A 20,913-nucleotide genomic window follows, 5' to 3' on the forward strand; every position below is an offset into this window, starting at 1 on the left:
TTAGACCGATGCTTTCTGAGCTTTGAGGCCTTGTTTATTTAAATTTTGATGTTTTGTAGCCCCCCCCCCCCCCCCAATAGTCTTTGTTGGCCATTTTGTTAGCAAACTGCATGTTTCATGTACTAATGTTGCTGTTAGCGCGGGACCATTTAAAAAAATATTAACATGGGCACACTTACCAACACCTATTTTGTAGGCAGTAAGGGCTCCTGAATTATCCATGCACTAACCAGTTAGGGGCCCGTTGACCAAGCTGCAGTAGAAAGGGCCCTGCACTAGCAGCGACGGCCATGTTTGCCACACACCAGGGCCCTTTTTTCCGCAGTAGGTAAAAAGCCCCCAAAAAGAAATGACTGTGCGGTAAGTCTGCACTTGCCACGTGGCCATTTTGGGGGGAGCACTTACCGCCACCCATTGAGGGTCAATCAAACTGTAGTACCGTTCAATAAAATCTTCTAGACCGTACAGCATCATCGTCTCATTGTGGCTATTTAGACACCTCTTGTTTCGTATGAATTGTAATATGGCCCGTTATTTCTGTGATGTTTGGCCTAAGGGGTCTTTTTACTAAGCTACAGTAAGCGCATGCTTACCGTGGGAGGTCCTGTGGTAAGTCTGAGATTAGTGCACGCAAAACGTGTGCTACAAATATTCATTTTTATGGCAGAGGGAGCAGAGAGTGGGTGTTACCAGCACTGATTAGTTAGCGCACCAGTCCTTACTACATAGTAAATGACGGCAGATAAAGACCTGTACGGTCCATCCAGTCTGCCCAAGATAAACTCATTTTACATGGTATGTGATACTTTATATGTATACCCGAATTTGATTTGTCCTTGCCTTTCTCAGGGCACAGACCTGTTGTACTAAGTTCTGAAGCTAACGTCAAAGCCCCTTAAAATTTACACTCCAGCCCATCCCTATCTATTCAGTCACAATCAAGGGCGTAGACCGTAGAAGTCTGCCCAGCTCCTGTTTTGTTGCCCAATTACCGGCGTCGCCACCCAATCTCCGCTAAGATTGCACAGAACCATTTCTTCTAAACAGGATTCCTTTGTGTTTATCCCACACATGTTGGAATTCCATTACCGTTTTCATCTTGTACTGCCTACAAATAGGTATTGTAGCCATTTTATTGCTGTGGTAGAAATTGGCCTAAGGGTTCACTAAGACCGCTTTCCCCAGCACCTTTGTAAAAGGACTCCTAAATGACTGTATATTTGCTAAATGAAAGGGAAAAGAAATCTAAATACCAGAACTTGGAGCTATTTCCAAGCCATGGGTTGACTTGTGACTGTGGTTTCTGCATCCTGTCCATAGTTAAAATGCTTTCCCTATCCAGGTATTGAGCAGAGCACTGAAATACTTCAGCGACTGGGTTGGAACCAGTTTGCTGTTCACAAGGTTGATGATCTAGCCCAAGTCCTACTGAAAGCCAATCATCTGGGCTGTCGCCAAATTTGGGGGACATTCTAGGGACAGAGCATAAATAGGACCCCATAAAAGTCAGTCCTGTCTTTAAGCAGTGCCCCATAGCCAATTATGTGCTGAATATCACACTTAAAAAAAAAAAAAAAAAGTGGAGGAAGCCAAGCAAAATGTCCAGGATGACCAAAGTGTATTCTCCAGAATAAATGCTGATAGAATAACCCAACATGGGTCGTGTTTCAACAAACACAGTCTTCGTCAGAGGTATCTCTGAAAACAGCAAGCAATGCGTTGTATTAATGTGATCGCAACACCAGGCTTATTGGGGTGCAGTATGACAAAGTGCTCCTCAGGAACGTTCCTCTGCTGGAAAAAAAGTCTAGTGTTGTGATGACATGAATACAACAATGCTTTGCTTGCTGTTTTGAGAGATACCCCTGACAAAGACTGTGTTTGTCGAAATGTGGCCTATGTTGGGTTATTCTATCAGTATTTATTCTGGAGAATAAACTTTGGTCATCCTGGACATTTTGCTTGGCTTCCTCCACTTTTTTTTTTTTTTGTTTGAGTTGTGTAACTGTGTGGCCTTCATCAGTGCTCTCTGGTGTTCTGAATATTGTACTTAACCAGCTATGATGTAGCCAGTTCCGTAAACCCGGAAATTCAATGCCGGAGCCCAGACATGGCTTGTCATTGAATTTCTAGGTATAAGAACAGTGGTGGTCAGCAAAATGCTGAGTTGCACTGGATGAATATTGACCCCCGTAAATTTTTGTTTTGGGGTTGGTTTTTTTTTTGCACAATTTTAACAAGCTTGTGTGTGTGAATATGAAATCAGCTTCTTTAATATTTTGCTGTTTTCCTCTAAACCAAGTTTGGGCCCTGTACCTCTGGCCCTCTCACCATTTCCTACCTGTGCTTATTTGTTTTTTGTTTTTTTTTCTTGCCATTTGTGAACAGGACGGTGACAGCTCACACTCGAGTCCTTGACCCCACCAGACCACTCACTTTTGTGACAAATACTAATTATGCGCAAGACAAGGGTGTAAGTTTTTACTTTCTGTTTCAGTTTATTTTTACGAACTAACATTGCTTTAGCTATACACCTAGAGGAAAGACAGTATTATTATTATTTATTGCATTTGTACCCCACATTATCCCACCTTTTTGCAGGCTCAATGTGGCTTACAGAATGTTAATATGATATAGTCATTACATGAAATTAGATACAGTCGATAATAAGCCGAGTCCCTTTTTCTGCAAACATTCCTACTGAAAATTAGTTTTTCTCTTTTCTTTACAATGATTTTATAACATACACACACATGTAGCAGTCCCAGCTGACATATGGATAATAGTGTACTGGGCCCAGTGTCAGTGCTTTGAAGAATGTTCCAAAGTCGGGTCTTTCGCTCCCCAGGTTGGCTGGGCATTCTGTGAAGACATCATTCACAGAACTTTGGGGGGGGGGGGGTGGAAAGAGTGGAAGAAGCCATATTCCTTGCTCAATGGTGCCACTTGGTGACTGGATTTAGTGCCCGTGATTGCAGGGTTCTGGAAGGTGCTCTGGGGCCTGGCTCTCAGCCAAAGATTGTTTCTGAAATAAGAACACTGAAGGGGTACACACAGGCAATCAGGCACAGGCCTAGGGCCTAATTATTTAGGAGGGGGCCTCTCAGGATTACAAAGCAGATTTCTGCTGAATTAAGTCAACTGCTGCCAGAAGAAGATAGTGAGTGGGGGGTTGTCAGAGTCACCACTGCCTTCAGAGGGCTCTTTATTGTCCCTCTCTCCTCCCTCATATGTTGTCCTCAAGTCAGCGGGAGAAGTTGGCAAGCAGTGCTTCTTACCTGCTGCTGGTTTACCGCTACAGTAGCTTGTTAATGGGAGTTTTAAAACATATTTATATTATAACTGGGAGGGGGGAGGATCCTTCCCTAGGTAAAAGGTAGAATATAAAGTAGAGAAACAAAAATTCATGAGTATTTGTGAATGGAGGTTCCTGGTGCCTCATCCCAGCCCTGGTTGTGACTGAAGTGGAGGTCCAAAGGAGAAGGAGAAAAGTGCCAGGTCAAAAAAAACAAAGCCTTAAGGATAGCGGGGCCCATTATCAGAAACCAGTTTGTGCTATCCAGAAGCTGGACTATCTCTGGAACTTTAGTAACCAAACTGAAAACATGAATGTATATGAGCAAAAATTCTTGATACAGTGAAATGATATTAAACCCACAGACAGCACTTCCCTCTGGAGCCTGCTCTGTTTACACCCCCGAGTGTAGCCACTAGGTCTCACTGTTGAGCCAAACTGGGACTGTCCACACAGGGCAATGTGAAAGGCAGTTCACTAATCTCTTCACCTATTCAGACACCATGTTTTTAAAACAAGCTTTGGATTTCAAACCCAAGACCTTGTTAGCTACAAAAGAAACATCTGGAAGGTTCAAGAATATGACTGATTGTGTATTTTTTGATGCATGGACTTCTTCTTGCTCCTTCATACTTCCAGTTCAGTCAGAACCAAGGCTGGCATCTGGAGCTATGAGCCTTGGAGTTTGTTCTCCTTGGCCACAAGCTGTGGCTCTCTCTGGCACCCAACCAATGTGTCCCATAAATCCCCAGCTGACCTGGAAGGCAGAATCCTGATCTGGGATTTAAATCCATTGCAAAGCACTTTGCCACTGAGCCACAGGCCAATCTGCAAAGCTTTTCTGAGAAACAAAACAAAATTTCTTCAGCACTAACCCTAATTAGGATCTTTAAAAAGGAGAAAATTATTCAACAGCAGTCATCAGCATTCTCAGTTCTGATTCAAAAAGAATGAACATTTAGAAGATGACACGGGGACCAAAGTTTGTCTCCGCCCACGCACAGGGTGGCTGTGATGCATTAACTATCCCATGCATCAAGCAGAAGGACCCGGTAGAATAGTACTGTAATAGTTGTAAGGCATGGCAGGCCACCCATAGAAATTTTTTTTTTGTGTGAATAAATTTTATGGGAGAAGCTTTTGTACTAGATTGGGAGTTTGTACAGTTTGGCAGGTGGTCATGTAAACTGTATGTTTGCTCTTTGCTGGTAAGGGAATTTGGAAGGTTCTTCCTTGCCACTGGCGTTATGACATTTTCAGCATCTAACTTGCCCTTGGGGAAATTCACCCAGCATATATTATTATTGATGCTATTTTAATAAAATATTATTACCAAAAATTGCATTTCACTATAAAGGCTAACCTAAATATTAGTATAACCTCAGTAATTTCTTTTATAAAAACTTTTTAGTGCAAGGGCCTGTATCATAGCTTATGGGTAACCAGAGAACTGTACTCTCAGGTCCTAGAGAGATTCTCTGCACTTCTGTGTGTAGAAGGATTATATACCAGCAGCACTGATGAGTAGAGCTACACACCTGTCATATATCATAATGGACATGGACTAGCTGAAATATTCTTTTACTCTTTTTTTTTTTTTTTACCTCACAGGTTCTTTAACAGTCTTGTGTTACTGGCTCTGTACTTGATCAAACCTTTTCCACTTAAATCAATTCTACATAAATCTTAGAACTGACTTGCAAAGTCTGTTCAGGCATCTATAGAATTTAACAAGAAGGTATGGGGTTTTTATATTATAAAATACAAAATCCTTCGTAAATTTGGCAAAGCAGTAATTGACCTTTACACTTTTTAAGTGGCAATTTAATGAACAACTATCGAAAGCATACCAGCTTCTCGAAGTGCAAAACTTTGCTTGGGTATCTGCAGAATGATCACGTCTTAGCATCCTGGATGCATTTTGGGAGAGATGAGTTTAATCTCTGTAGAGCCAAAGCTTAACATATAAACAGCTAAGGTGAATATTATTTTTCTCCTCTTTTGCTGGATACCCCAGCCCTCCTCCGTGTACTTTGAGGAAACACAAAAACAGGAAGCCCAGAAACGTACATTTTCCTGTAGTGATTCACAGGCCAACTCGATGCCCTGCCCTTCCTTCTGCTCTGTCTTGCTCTCTCTGTACTTCAACTTCCTGTTTTGTTGCCAAACAGGAAGTTGCAGTACAGAGGGCGGGACACAGCAGGAGGAAGAACATGGAGCTGGCCTGTGACTGTGAATCGCTGCCAGCTGCAGGAAAATGTAAGTGACGGCCATGGGGAAGTGGATAGGAATGGAGGAAAGTATTTGTTACTATGGGAACAAGGCTTTTTACCATTCCCACAGGGTGGGAAAAAGCTTTGTTCCCACATCCACAGTGATTCTAGTCAGGGTGTGGTCCTTACTGCGGTTTACAGCTGTATATCTACGGTAACGGTAACCATATAATTCTCTATCAAATTAGAAACATCATGCATTATAAAAGTGGATGTGCTGTTGTCATACTGAGCTTTCTCCCTCCCAGGCACCATACATGGATGTGATCTGTGTGAACAGCTACTTCTCCTGGTACCATGACCCAGGTCATCTGGAGGTCATTCAGCTGCAACTTAATACAGAGTTGGAGAACTGGTATGAAAAGTACCAGAAGCCCATAATCCAGAGTGAATATGGAGCTGATACCATCTCCGGATTTCATAGTGTAAGTGGAACATCTCAGGTCTTTGAACACAAATATGTGTTTATCATATGTTTATGTCACCAGATAGCTCTAGGTAACTGGGGACAAGCCGAGCCAGTTCAAGTATTAGCCCCATTGCCTCTGAGGGGCAAATTGACTCATTGATATGAATGGGCAGACTGGATAGTTGTATGGTCTTTGTCATCATTTTCTCTGTTTCTATGATGATCTTGTCCTCAAGGCTGGAGAGGGTAGAATGTATTTCTTACCAAACGTCTAGGATCCAATAATAATAATCTTCAACTCACAGCAACCAAGAAACAAGAAATCCAAAACAAATTCAAGTGTCTAAAACATTACACTTGTGGAAGAGTAATTTTACAGGGGCATTTTTGTACTTATATATCCATGCAAAATTTTTCAAAAATGAATACTTGCACATGGCATTAGCATAGGCATCTTTTGGGATGGAACAATGGGCAGAGTCAAGATGTATGCACATACTTTATAAAATATGTACATTTATTTACACCAGCTCTCAGAATATACGTGGGTTCATTTTTCCTGCATAGGCTTATTTATACAATCTAATTTAGGAGACCTTACAGTTCTAGTGTGGGGACTTAATATAAAATCTCAATTTATTATGTCCCAATCACTCATAGTTAGAATATGTGTTGTACAACAATGCTTCATTCACAATCAGCCTTCAATATTTCCAAAACTACAGTCCTGCTATCATTTGTATAGCAATTTTTAACGGGGATCATCAGAGTATCTCGCAGCATACACCTTATGGGAACAGCGTCCCTTTATATTGTTGGTGCTGCGCAAATCATCATAGATCTACCCATCTTTATATTCTTTATCTGAATTGCTTTTTTTTTTTTTAATTTTTGAAAATGTTTTTGTCTTCTTAGTTATATCATAAATAAGCATCCTCCTTAGAACTTTAAGCACTTATGCTCTACAATCCATGGCAAGATCAAAAAAGAGGTGCACATGTATCAGCACTTAACTTTGGCAGCGATTTTTCACCAGGAACAAACTTCCGCGGAGGTCCTGATAGCAGGACTGTAGTTTTGGAAATGTTGAAGGCTGATTGTGAATGAAGCATTGTTGTACAACACATATTCTAACTATGAGTGTTTGGGACATAATAAATTTAGACTTATTTATAGGCTTCCATATGCCTTTTATAAATTAGGCTGCAAATAGATGCCTTCTTGCCAACTCAATCTAGGCAATATTTTACAAAATTACTCTCAAAAGCACTAACCCAAAAAGCTTTAAAGTGCGCTTCCTGGCTGCCTGGTGCAGCCTTTTCTATTTAGCACCTGGGTACTGTTTCAAAGTTTGCATAGTACACACCTTCGATATTTGATTGAGTTTCCACAGTGGCTACGAAGCAGACTGAGCATTAAAGGAAGCTTGCTTTTAAGCGATGAATAGCTGATAATAATACAACACTAGAGAGGCTTTTGAGGTCCGCAGCAGCAGCAGCGATGTAGAAAGAAAGTGGATCCAGATAAATAGTCCAAACAACAAGTTTATTTAAACACAACCCACCGTGATCCACGTTTTGCTCTACTAACGGCTGCTTCAGGGGTCTAAAGCTAAAAACACATATCTAAACACTAAATAAAAAAATAAGAACAACCATTGAACGATGGGCATGCATGTGCGATATCAAAATAGATAAAAAGAGAGGGCACTACAATACCCAAAGTGCGTTGCCAAATCAAGAATGGTTGCACATTCTCTTTCAAAATTATAGTGCATCTGTATATCTTAAGTTGAAAGTACCTTCTAAGTTGGGATGACTAACTTTCCAAATTCCCAAATCCACAAACTCATTGGTTCTTTTTCTTTTTTTATTTAGTTAGATACGTCTTTAATGTTTGTATTTCACATTTTACTGTGTCTGTTTATGTGCATATGTAAGTGCACACAATAACTATCCTGGAATCCTTACACTTTATATGTTTTAAACATGTTTATGTTGGACTTTTATGATTAAATTATGTTTTGATTATTGTTTTTAGCTTTAATCCCCTGAGGCAGCCCTTAATAGGGTGTTGGATTGTGTTTAAATGTGTTTGGAGCAGGGGCGTATCTGAGGTTCGGCGGTAGGGGGGGCAGGGGCTAGAGTGAGGGGGCACATTATAACGCCCCCCACCGCCATTAACCCTCCCTCCACCGCCATTAACCCTCCCCTGCCTACCGCCAACCCTTTCCCCGCCTACCGCGGTCACCTACCCACGAGGTCCGCTCCTGCCGGTTTTTTAAAATATTACTTCAGCTGGCGGGGGACCCCAACCCCCGCCAGCCCAGCCGAGGTCTTTAACTTCTTCATCCTCGTGCTATTCCTGCAATGCATCCTTCCAGTTGGACGGAGTTTGATGTTGCAGCACGTTGACGTCCTGCACGTACTACGTGCTGCGACGTCAAACTCCGTCCAACTGGAAGGATGCATTGCAGGAATAGCACGAGGATGAAGAAGTTAAAGACCTCGGCTGGGCTGGCGGGGGTTGGGGTCCCCCGCCCGCTGAAGTAATATTTTAAAAAAACGGCAGGAGCGGACCTCGGGGGTAGGTGACCGCGGTAGGCGGGGAAAGGGTTGGTGGAAGGCTGGGGGAGGGTTAACGGCGGTAGGGGGGTCCAGGGCGAAATCTGCAGGGGCCCAGGCCCCTGTGGCCCCATGCAGATACGCCCCTGGTTTGGAGACTATCTGGATCCGCTTTCTTTTTACATAGCTGGTAATAATTGCAGCCATGCCTTGACTCTAAGTGGAAGTGTCATGCAGAAGAAAGGTAGGTAAGGGCTTACACTGTCAAACCATAGTGACCAGTTTCCCACCTTCTCCTTACCTTTGACTACACTCTCATTCCTTAGTGCTCCATACCACACCATTACTACCAGCTTTGTCTGCTTCTGGTTTCAGGATCCTCCCATCATGTTCTCCGAGGAGTACCAAGAAGCTGTGCTGAAGAATTATCATTCCGTCTTTGATCAGAAAAGGAAACATTATATGATTGGAGAACTGATCTGGAATTTTGCTGATTTCATGACCCAACAGTGTAAGTAACGTAGACCAAACAAAAAACAAAACAAAACAACACACTGTTGGTATTGCTTAGGGAGATTCTATGATGCTGATCAGCCCTCATTTCCCCAGCAGCATACAATGCATCTGTTCTGAAATGCAACTGGGCGTCTGCCGCAGTATGCACAGAAACAGCCTTAGTGGTTAGCCGTAGACCCCTCTAGTGTGTTTTTGTGCAGACAGAATGGTTGGTGTGTCCACTTGTTCATGGAGGAGAGAAAAGAGAATGAAATGGTTACAGCAGGGGCATAGCCAGACCTTGGCAGAAGGGGGGGGGGGCACAGCCCAAGCTAGGGGGGGCACATTTTAGCCCACCTCCCCCAGCCACCGACTCCCACCTTTTCTGGTGGGGGTCCCCAACCCTCGCCAGCCAAAGTGTTCTTCAGCACCGGTCTCCGGCACATTTGCTGATCTGTGCTGTGAGTCCTGACATCCTGCACATCCGTGCAGGACGTCAGGACTCACAGCACAGATCAGCAAATGCGCCAGAAACCTGTGCTGAAGAACACTTCGGCTGATGGGGGCTGGGAACCCCCGCCAGCAAAGGTAGCTGACAGCGGCGGCGGGGAAGGGTTGGCAGCGGGAGGGGGGTCGAGAGGGTTGTCGGCAGGAGGAGTCAAAGTTGGTGGGGGGGGGGGGTCAAAATGGCGGGGGGGGGGGTCAGTGGTGCCAGGGGGGGGCTAAAATGTGCCACCTCTCCTCGGGCTTTGTGCCCCCCCTCCCGCCGGTCTGGCTACGCCAGTGGTCTGTTTTAACTGCTAATGTTACCTGATCTGATGCTGAATATCCACACCTAACTGGATAAGTTGTATGACAGTTTAGCGGTAGGCATTAACTGCGAATATTCACCAGGAGATAACCGGTGATCTCACGCTGTATATTCACGGCTAGCTGTGAAACTGCTATTTAACCAGTCAGTGGCGATTTCTAACCAGTTAAATAGCACTGAATATTTGGGGAGAGGGGGTTTGTGATTCCTTTGCTAACACTGTATTTAGATTTTTAACATCTCAGACTAGGGCCAGTTTAGCCAGTAGGCAGGCCAGGAAGTTGCCTAGCAAAACAATAGATCCTAACAGCCATGAATTCGCAAAGAACCATCAGTGCATTCTTTTAGCCAGAGAGAGGGTGGGCAGTTTTTCAAGTAGCCCATTTATCCAGGTATAAATACAGGATACAGACTTTAATATTTCTAAATGTATTGTCCAATTAAGTTTTTTGTTTTTTTAAACAGGATCTTTCTAGGCGAGGTAGTATGGTGATGATCGCAGTTGTTGAGTTTGTCAAAACTTTGAGCTGGCAGCCAGGGGGCCAGAAAGTTAATTGTAAAGGAGTACAAAGCTAAAGGCTTGTGAAGAGCATTTAATATCTTTATACTTGACCTGGTACAGAGATGTTTGTGATAAATGTTCCCAACTGATGTTGCCTTAGGCCCTGATGCTCACAGCTTACCATGCTTGCAACATTTGATTTCGAGTCTAATGCACAAAAGGATTGGTTCTAGGTTGCTTTTACTGTTCCATTACAATGAGTTCATTAGTATTAAAAAGAGCCTTCTCTGCTATGCACAGAAAGAAGCACCTATATTTAACATTCAAAATGTTCTGGCAGGTCTGGAGCATGAGGGCGACTTCTCAGTGGAGCAGTCTGCCTGCATTTTTTAATAGTATCTGCACATTTATGTGAAATGCGCTGTGTGCATGTTCCCACCTATAATAGTGTTAAAAAGTTGTGGTATGAAAAAAAAACCCCCTCCAGGTGACATCACTGGATGGATGCCTACGATGTGGTTGTCACTTTTTTTTTTGTCCTGGGCATGGATAGGACATTGACGCTTTCCGTAAAACTGTTCTGTGCATGTGCTGGGTGCTTTCCCTACTGAGCCACTTGCAGAATTTGTGTGCATCCCATTTCATTGGAGCATCAATCGCTGCTTCAAAATTGGCAATTTCAACCACGGATATAGACACTTGGTATTTAACGGTGCCTTTTGAGCAGCTGGGGCCTTAGAGGGGAAATTGACGGAGAAGCTGTAGTTCACAGCTGTCCAGTCCTAGAGGTGTTTTCTAGGAAACATTATGAGCTTGAAAATATTGGGGGAAATACAAGAGCAGCTGGTAAAACTAAAAGAAGTAATCATAAGGGCAACAAACCTGAGGAATTTAGTGAAAAGTAAGAGGGAAAGGAGGCTGCTGTGTTTTTCAGAAATGGTAAGGGCAAAAACGTTTTGCATTCATCAATAGGAGCTCACAGAAAAAAAGGAAGACAGGCAACAATAACTACAGAAGATAAGAGGACAAAGGCATAAACAGAATAGCTAGTGCAGTAAACCAGGGGGAGAAGCCTTTTTTCGGGTATGTTAGGGGGACGTGCAAAAGCGCAGTTGTTAGACTACAAGGGGAGGGAAGGATTATGTAGAGGTGGACAAGGAGAAAGAATTGCTAAACAATTTGTTCAGTGTTTGAGGATGAACATGGATTAGGGCCACAAAGGATAAATGGCAATACGTGGCCTAGTGGTTAGAGCACTGGTCTTGCAATCCAGAGGCGGCCGGTTCAAATCCCATTGCTGTTCCTTGTGATCTTGGGCAAGTCACTTAACCCTCCATTGCCTCAGGTACAAACTTAGATTGTGAACCCTCCTCGGACAGAGAAATATCCAGTGTACCTGAATGTTACTCACCTTGAGCTACTACTGAAAAAGGTGTGAGCAAAATCTAAATAAATATTTGAGATTCTACACGGAATATTGCTGTTGCTACTATTGGAGATTCTGGAATGTTGCTACTAGTTGAAATTCTACATGAAATGAATGTTGCTATTCCACTAGCAACATCCCATGTAGAAGCCTGCCCTTGCAGATCAGCAACGTGGACGCGCAGGCTTCTGTTTCTGTGAGTCTGACGTCCTGCACGTTGTATGTGCAGCAGAACGGCAGACTCAGAAGAAACCAAACGCAGGAAGAAGACTTCGGCTGGTGGGGGTTGGGGTCTCCCACCAGCAAAGGTACAGACGACGTTGGGGGGGGGGGGGGGTTGAGAGGGGCATCGGCAGGGGGGTCCAGGCCCCCGTGGCCCCATAGCAGCTACGCCCCTGGGTCCCACAGGGCTGGAGCTGGGCAGTTGTGGGCCTGCTTCACAAAAAGAGAAGTAGAGAGGAGGTTGGTAACTTAATCGGGCCTTGGTGGTGGGTAAATTAAGTCGCTGCTACAGCAAGAGAGTGCAGTTTCTGAAATCCCTGGGATTATAGAATTTGAGGGCAGCATGGTTTTACCAGAGGTATATATCTTGTCAGACAAATGAATCAGTTTCTTTGACTGGGTGACCAGCGAGTTGAATCAGGGAGAACACTAGACACAGTGTACTCAGAATTCAGAAGGCCTGTGACAAGGTTCTATATGCATGACTTTTATAAACAAATTAACGTAGGCCAGTAGCACAGTCGGTCAAGAAATTGACCGACTGTGTAGAAACTGATTGGGTGCATGCAGTGGGGAAGAGGGAAACACAGTTCAGTCTGAGGGCAACACAGTGATCAGATCTAGCAAGGCTGTCCAGAAATATGTGTCAAAATTTGCAGCAAGATAATGTAAATTGGTTTTGTTTTATTCCACACTTGATATAGTTTACATATACCATTTCTGCAGGTATTTTTCTATCCCAAATGGGCTCACAATCTAAGGTTATTTGTTCCTGGAGCAATGGAGGGTTATGGGGGTCTTTTATTAAGCTGCAGTAGCGTTTTCAGCTCGCAGTAAACGCCAAGATGCTCATTATATTCTTATGGGTGTCTCACTGTTTACCGTCAGTTGATTTCTACCACGAGCTAAAAACGCTATTGCGGCTTAGTAAAAGACCCCCTAAATGACTTGCCCAGGGTCACAAGGAGCTGCAGTAAGAATTGAACCCAGTTCCCAAGCATCTCAACCTATTGCACTAAGCGTTAGGCTACTCCTCCACTCCAATCTAATGTGAAAATTTATTTGAAGGGATGAACAAACGTGGATAAAAGTGAGCCGGCTGATACAGTGTGTTTAGATTTTTAGAAGGCATTTGCTGAAGTACTTCATGAACAACTCCTGAGGAAATTAGAGAGTCATGGTTTAGGAGGAAGCGTCCTATTGTGGATTAAGAGTAGGGTTAAATGGTCAGTCTTCTCAATGGAGAAGGATAAATAGTGGGGTATCGCAGGGTCTGTGCTAGGACCGCTGCTTTTCAGCATATTTCAAAATGATCTAGAAACTAGAACAAGTAAAGTGATTGAATTTATCGATGACACAAAGTTATTCAAAGCTGTTAAATCACAAGAGGATTGTGAAAAATTGCAAGAGACTGGGCATCCAAATGGCAGATGACATTTAATGTGTACAAGTGCAAAGTGATGTATGTAAGAAAGCGAAATCCAGTTATAGCTACATGATGCAAGGTTCCACATTAAAAGTCACCAGTCAGGAACAGGATCTAGGTGTCATCGTTGATGATAGATTAAAACCCTAGATTAAAACTAAGGTTTGCATTGGTGGCTAAGAAAGCAAGTAGAATGTTAGGAATGATTATGAACTGAATGGAGACCAAAACAGATTATTATACCCCCTTTGTATCGTTCCATGGTGGGACCACACCTTGAATATTGTGAGTAGTATTGGTCATATCCCCAAAAACTATAGCAGTATTAGAAAAGGTACAGAGAAGTGAGATGCAAATGAGAAAGAGGATGGGATGACTTTCCTATGAGGAAACAATCTGGAGTCAAACTGTTGTATTCCCTCATTGATTACTCTTATTTGAATTTTTAATTCTTGTTTTTATAAGGGGAAGTCTCATATAGAGTCACTGGGTAATTTTTTATACTCACTCACTGGTGAGACCCTTTATGTGACAATTTGTAATAATTGACGTAACCCCCTACCTCCCTACATCTGCAAACAATCAATTTGCTTTTTGTATCTAAATTATTTTTTCTTTTTTAGTGGTACAGATTTATCTGTTACTGTCCTTGGCAATTTTTGCCACTTTCCTTGCAGATATATCTCAAATTGTAACAGTACTGAGTGATGGCAGGCTTGTGGTAGTCACTTATCTGGGCTCATCATTGTGGAGTCTTAACACCCCGACAGGTGCCTGTTTCGCTGTTCCAGCTTTCTCAAGGGGAATGCCTACACGTTGGGTGTGTTAGAAAAAAAAAAATGCCTGCCGATCCTTATATTAACCATTTTGCCCCAGCAAACATGTTCATGACCTGTGCATACCTCCACTGTGCTGCCTTCTTCCTTCGACTGCCACGCCAAACTCATCTTGACGGCGTCTCATTTACGATGACTGGACTGGAAGTGGTTTGATGTCATAATGTATACCTCATCTCCTGGTTAGCTTCACATAAAACATCCCCAATGGACATAGCTGTTCAATCCCTTGGGTTCCACAGTATCTAAATGGAAAATCTAAAATGTTTCTTGCTGTAACAATTTTTTGTTTAGATCACCACCCCTCACTGACGGGACTACATGATCTATCACCATGCATCTCAGGTCGGATATCGTGTGCCAGGGGCGTAGCCAGACCTCGCCGGGAGGGGGGGAGCAGAGCCCGAGGTGGGGGGGCACTGTTTAGCTGCCTCCCTCCGCCGCCGACCCCCCTCCCGCCACCAACTGTCCCTCGCCGCCGCATGAGGTACGTTGTTTGCTGGTGGGGGTCCCCAAACCCCGCCAGCCGAAGAGTCTACTTCAGCGCCGGAGTTAATAGACTCTGGCACCTTCATTCAACGAAGTTCATGTGAAGATCAGCTGGTTTTGACGCCTTACGTCCTGCACGGGGCTAAATGCACGGTGCAGGACGTAAGGCATCAAAACCAGCTGATCTTCTTCACATGAACTTCGTTGAATGAAGGCGGTGGCGGGAGGGGGGGGTTCCAAGAGGGTCGCGGCAGGGGTCCAGGCCCCACATAGCTACGCCACTGCCGTGTGCTGGTGCTGTATACAGTGCTGCACTAATAGTGCCCCGATGTTTTGAGTCAAGATTATTGAACGATGTTCTGTCATCCTGGCATGGAGTGTTCTGCTTGACTTGCCGATAAAGACTTTATTGCATGGACATCTGATGTAATATATAACATTCAAAGTGTGGCAGGTAGTCCGATGTCTTAAATGGCATACTCGTCCATTATGTGAAAAGCTACTTGCCTCCAATGTTATTTCACAAGTTTTACAGTTGGTTTTGTTACATTTATGATGACTGGGTGTCACCGCCGTTACTGCATTGTCCTCTGTTGGTAGCTGAGCAGGGCTTAATAGTTTTTAAATTTCTTGCCCTAGAAAAAGCTGTTCTAAATGAGACGCCGCCAAGGTGAGTTTGGCGTGGCAGTCGAAGGAAGAAGGCGGCACAGTGGAGGTATGCACAGGCCATGAACATGTTTGCTGGGGCAAAATGGTTAATATAAGGATCGACAGGCATTTTTCTTTTTCTAACAGACCCGACGTTTAGGCATTCCCCTTGAGAAAGCTGGAACAGCGAAACAGGCACCTGTCGGGGTGTTAAGACTCCACAACGATGAGTCCAGATAAGTGACTACCACAAGCCTGCCATCACTCAGTACTGTTACAATTTGAGATATATCTGCAAGGACAGTAACAGATAAATCTGTACCACTAAAAAAGAAAAAATAATTTAGATACAAAAAGCAAATTGATTGTTTGCAGATGTAGGGGGTTACGTCAATGATTACAAATTGTCACATAAAGGGTCTCACCAGTGAGTGAGTAAAAGATTACCCAGTGACTCTATATGAGACTTCCCCTTATAAAAACAAGAATTAAAAATGCAAATAAGAGTAATCAATGTGTGAATACAACAGTTTGACTCCAGATTGTTTTATCTACCATTGAGTTATATACACTAATAGTGATAAGTAGATTTAAGTCGCACGGGTTTGTCAGTTTCTTATGAGGAAAGGCTGAAGCAACTTGGAGAAGAGATGGCTGAGGGGGGGATATGATAGAGGTCTATAAAATACTGAGTCGAGTGTAGTGAGTAGATCTGAAAGGCTTGTTTACTTTATCCAAAATACAAGGAACGGGGCACACAATGACGCTACTAACTAGTAAATTTAAAACAAATCGGAGAAAATATTTCTTCACTCAATGTGAATTAAACTCTGGAATTTTTGTTGACAGAATGTGGTAAAAGCAGTTAGCTTAGCAGGGTTTAAGAAAGGTTTGGATGAGTTCCTGAAAGAAGAGTCCATAAGCCATTATTAAGATGGACTAAGCATGTTTTTGGGATAAGCAGCATAAACCTTTTAGTCTGTTGGAATCTTTCCAGAGACTTGGATTGGCTACTGTTGGAAATAGATACTGGGCTCGATGGACCATTAGTCTGTTCCAGCATGGCAATGCTTATGTTCTTATGAAATCCCCAATGTAGGAGACACCACCAGCGAAAAGCAGTCACCTACAGTCACATTGATGTTAATTTCAGTCTGTGGGGTAGAAACAACACCCTGCTGTTCCCTGTGGTACCATTCTGAAGTTTGGAGTCCCTTCCTATGCACAGCTTGGGCTGCTGCTCTGTAGTCTCCCTCACTGGAGCAATACATGCTCCATATCCACCCTAAACTTGGCAGCTTCACTTGAAGAGCAACCCAGAAGCACTGGTGTTTGCTACTCCTTAGGACTCAGCAATATCTCCCACTGATGAGGTCTTCCAGAACTTTCTAGCTCAGATCTCTTTATGTATTCTAAAACCTTCCCTTTCTTGTAAATACTCCCTAGTTTATTATGAGGTATGTTTTGGATTGCCTCATTTAAGATTCAGTTTCTTCGCTGACTATGGGAGATTAGCTTCTAGGATATATTTGTTTAGTTAAATCAGTTTTTGCTTCCACCCTCAGAATATTGGCAGTGCCACTGTCTACCACACAACCCCAAAGCATAAATGCCTCACCTTGTTTTCCCCAATATAGCATTTGGCAATTGTGAACAGCCAGCTCAATTTTATTAGGCTAAAGCACTTTGATACAGAAGGAAACCTCAATAAGCCCGAAACCTTTTAACAACTCTCTCATTTCATTACATTTATAGACTGCCTATCCTTTACTGAGTAAATTGCTTAGCTGTGTTATATACATACACATGTAAAACATATGAACAATTTACAGAATTATATCACATAAAAAACCAACTTGAAAATTTCTCATTTTAAAGCCTCATGATGTGGCTTCCCTTGCCTTTACAACTGTGGAACTGAAAAAAATTATTTTTCTAATTATCTTCGTTGCAGGCCACAGTGATGAAGTTAGTATTTCTCATACATCGGGTCATTTGCATCGGTGGGTTCTGGCCAGTTTTCAGGCAGTTCCAGGAGGCAATGTTCTTGTCTTTTGAATTCAGCAGTTCTGTGTTACTTCCATTTCTTAACAGTATTTCTAGCAGTTGAAATTGCTAGCTGGAAACATTGGAGATTTGTTTAATAGCTTTTTCCCTTCATTCTCAGATGCTCAAACTGCTGCTTAGAGAAGCCTACTGTTCTGTTTAGTTTCCTCAATCACAAACTGAGGGGCCAATGAAGTAAACTACCGCGAGCTCAGCCACATGGTTACTGCAGGATATAAGTGCACATGTGCAAGAATTTGTAGCTTTGATTTCCCTATTGCATTCCATAAGAAAAGTGGGACTGCAAGTCCCAGCATGTACTGGAGTGGACCCAGGACTGGATTGACCCTGTCCTCTGGATCCAGTTAGTAGCCTTACTTAGTGCTGGACTCGCCTCCAAATCGGCTCTTGGTGAGTCTTAGTCACTTAGGGGGTAATTCTATGACTTGGTGCCTCCATTTAGGTGCTCCAACACCATGTGGTAGGAGCCTATCCTGTAGCAGCACATGGGCACCCAGATTGCATTACAGAATTTAGAATTTTCCGTTTATATCAAAAAGATATAAACAGGCCGGAGTTGGCTACTAAAATGGTCAGTGGTCTTTGCTATAAAGCTTATGGGGACAGACTTAAAAGATCTCAATATGTATACTTTGGAAAAAAGGGGAAATATGATAGAGACATTTAAATACCTATGTGGCATAAATGCAAGGAGGAGTCTCTTACAATTGAAAGGAAGCTCTGGAATGAGGAGGCTTAGGATGAAGGTGAAAGGGGCGAATGTGTGGAACAGCCTCCCTGGTGGACACGAAAACAGTGAATTTAAGAGAGCTTGGGACAAGTATATAAGATCTCTAAGGAGTGCTGGGCAGGCTGGATAGGCCATATGGTCTTTATCTACCTACATTTTTCTATGTTTCTACCATCAGGTGAATGCAGAATAGAGTTGATTATACGAGTTAATGCACATTAGAAACAGCCGTATACTCCATTCTTGCTAGTGTTGCTTTCTTGTATAGTTGAAGACTTTCCTTTTGTATTGAGATAGTGTAGTTATTTTCTTGTGCTTTTTGCTTGTAATTTTACATTGCCAACCGCCTTGGCCTGCAAGTTAGTGAAGGCAGTATAGCAAGTATACAGAAATAAATAAAATGTATGTATGGTAATGAGCACATTTAAGAATTCTGCACGATGCCAAAAAGAAAACGGTGGCTTCTGAGGTGTGCAAAACGTGAGAAAATTTTCACGCAGTCCAGGGCAGCATAGAAGGGTTACTGGAGAGGACTTCATGCCAGTTTTGAGATTATTTTTTTTTCTTCTGTAACCAGAAGAAAACACTTGCAAGTTTCAAAGGACGGAACAAGTGAAAGTTGGCACCTGTTCTTCTGCACCTAAATGAGCTTTGCAAAAATTTGCTGCTCATATTTATGCACAGAAAACAGATACCGATACTACTGGTTGCACTTTAGGTTTTGTTCACACATGGAAGTAGAGAAAGTACTGGCATTTTCCATAGAGCAACAGCTCCATCTATCGGTGATTTCACTGGGAAAAGTCAGTTTCTCTACCTCCATTTGCTAATAAGCAGGAAATACAACCCATTAGTCATGATGATATAGCCTGGGTGCTAAGGAATTTAAGTTTTATGCCAAACTGTACCTGTTGTACAATGCATTGGGTGACTCTGCACAGAAAGGCAGTTACTAAAACCCCAATACATAAATTAATATATATATTTCCCTGTCCCCTTAGGGCTCACAATAAAGTTGTACTTGAAGCAATGGAAGGTTAAGTGAATTGACCAAGGTCACAAGGTGCAGCAGTCGGATAAAGAACTCTGGTCTCCCTGCTCTAACCACTACCCACCACACAATTGTCTGGACATGAATGGATCCTCAGAAGCTTAGCCGAAATTGGGTGGCGGAGCCGGTGGGGGGAAGAGGGGTTGGAGGTTGGGAGGCAGAGTGGTGGGCAGACTTATACGGTCTGTGCCAGATCCGGTGGTGGGAGGTGGGGAATAGTGCTGGGCAGACTTATACGGTCTGTGCCAGAGCTGGTGGTGGGAGGCGGGGCTGGTGGTTGGGAGGAGGGGATAGTGCTGGGCAGAATTATATGATCTGTGCCCTGAAAAAGACAGGTAGAAATCAAGGTAAGGTATACACATGAGTTCATCTTGTTGGGCAGACTGGATGGACCGTGCAGGTCTTTTTCTGCCATCATCTACTATGTTACTATGTAGGATTTTCAAAGAAACAACTGGCATAGAATCCAAATCTGCATAATATGAAGACCGCAGCTGGGTTATTTCATGGACCAGGGCCGCCGAGAGACTGAGCTGGGCCAGGGGAAAAGTCGCCGCAGCCCCCAGTCTCCACATGCCTACCCTCTTGCTCTCTTGACAGCCCCCTGCTGTCTGCCACCAGGCCCCCTGCATTAAAAAAAAAAAAAAAAATCTCTAACGCAGCAGCACCTCGCGTCTGTGTCAGGGTGACAAATCGCCTCGGGCCTTCCCTCACTGTGCTCCACCCTCACACAGATGCGAGGCGCTGCTCACTGGCGCTATGCTGCCAATTTAGAGATTTTTTTTTTTTTTTTTAATGCTGCGGGCCTGGTGGCAGACAGAAGGGAGCTGAGGGTAGGCAGATGGAGACTGTGGACTATGGTGCCAGCAGCCGGGGAGCAGGATAAGGGCCCCCTGCCCCCCCCTCTCGGTAGCCCTGTCATGGACCAGTATAGTTATAGCCCATTGAAGTGATACCCATATATATTTATATTTTTTTTTTTTCAGAGCCTGGGGGTGCTGCTAGTCTGACATGAATCATGTTTCACAGAAAAGCTGTTTAAAGGATTCACCCACTGAAAGCTATGATAGTTTTATATGACTTGGGAAGATTATAGGGGTATATATATATATCTTGTGTATATACTGCACAACTCCTAATTGTAACATTTCCTTGTATCTTACCCTATTTCTTGCAGCCATTACTCGTGTCAGTGGGAACAAGAAAGGGATTTTCACACGCCAGCGGCAACCAAAATCTGCTGCATTTCTCCTCAGAGCGCGATACTGGAAGCTGGAGAATGAAACTGGCTGTCTACCTCCTCCTCCATTGAACTCAAAATGGTTCTAGTGTACAGGACAATCACTTACACAAGTCAACAGCAATTTCAGTTTTAAATAAAAACTTCTGTGAATGATCATGGGAGAAAATTAAATTTTTGAGCTTTTCAGTTTTGGAGGCTATATCTTGCTAAAGATGTAAAAAGACTGGAAGCGGTGCAAAGAAAGGAGAAACAGGAGCGACATGATAGAGACGTTCAAATATTTGAAAGGTATCAATCCACAAACAAACCTTTTCTGGAGAAAGGAAGGTGGTAGAACTAGAGGACATGAATTGAGGTTGAAGGGGGGCAGACTCACGAGTAATGTCAGGAAGTATTTTTTCACGGAAAGGGTGGTGGATACATGGA

The 20,913-nt window shown here is 43.2% G+C and overlaps 1 protein-coding gene across 3 annotated transcripts in view; it reads left to right on the top strand.

Moving 5' to 3' along the window:
• GUSB (glucuronidase beta) overlaps nt 1-20,673 on the top strand; it is an 88,231-nt gene extending 67,558 nt beyond the window's left edge. For 2 of the 3 annotated variants that reach the window (XM_030222376.1, XM_030222377.1), the window contains 4 exons: nt 2,389-2,473; nt 5,817-5,993; nt 8,917-9,052; nt 20,422-20,673. In XM_030222376.1, the coding sequence (XP_030078236.1) occupies nt 2,389-2,473; nt 5,817-5,993; nt 8,917-9,052; nt 20,422-20,573 (550 nt within the window). In that variant the 3' untranslated portion in view covers nt 20,574-20,673. Of the gene's footprint in view, nt 1-2,388; nt 2,474-5,816; nt 5,994-8,916; nt 9,053-15,387; nt 15,464-20,421 lie in introns of all 3 variants that reach the window. The other variant, XR_003944101.1, reaches the window with a different exon arrangement.
• Nucleotides 20,674-20,913: the final 240 nt, after the last annotated feature.

Source organism: Microcaecilia unicolor, chromosome 13 (genome assembly GCF_901765095.1).
Source record: "Microcaecilia unicolor chromosome 13, aMicUni1.1, whole genome shotgun sequence".
Lineage (NCBI taxonomy): Eukaryota > Metazoa > Chordata > Amphibia > Gymnophiona > Siphonopidae > Microcaecilia > Microcaecilia unicolor.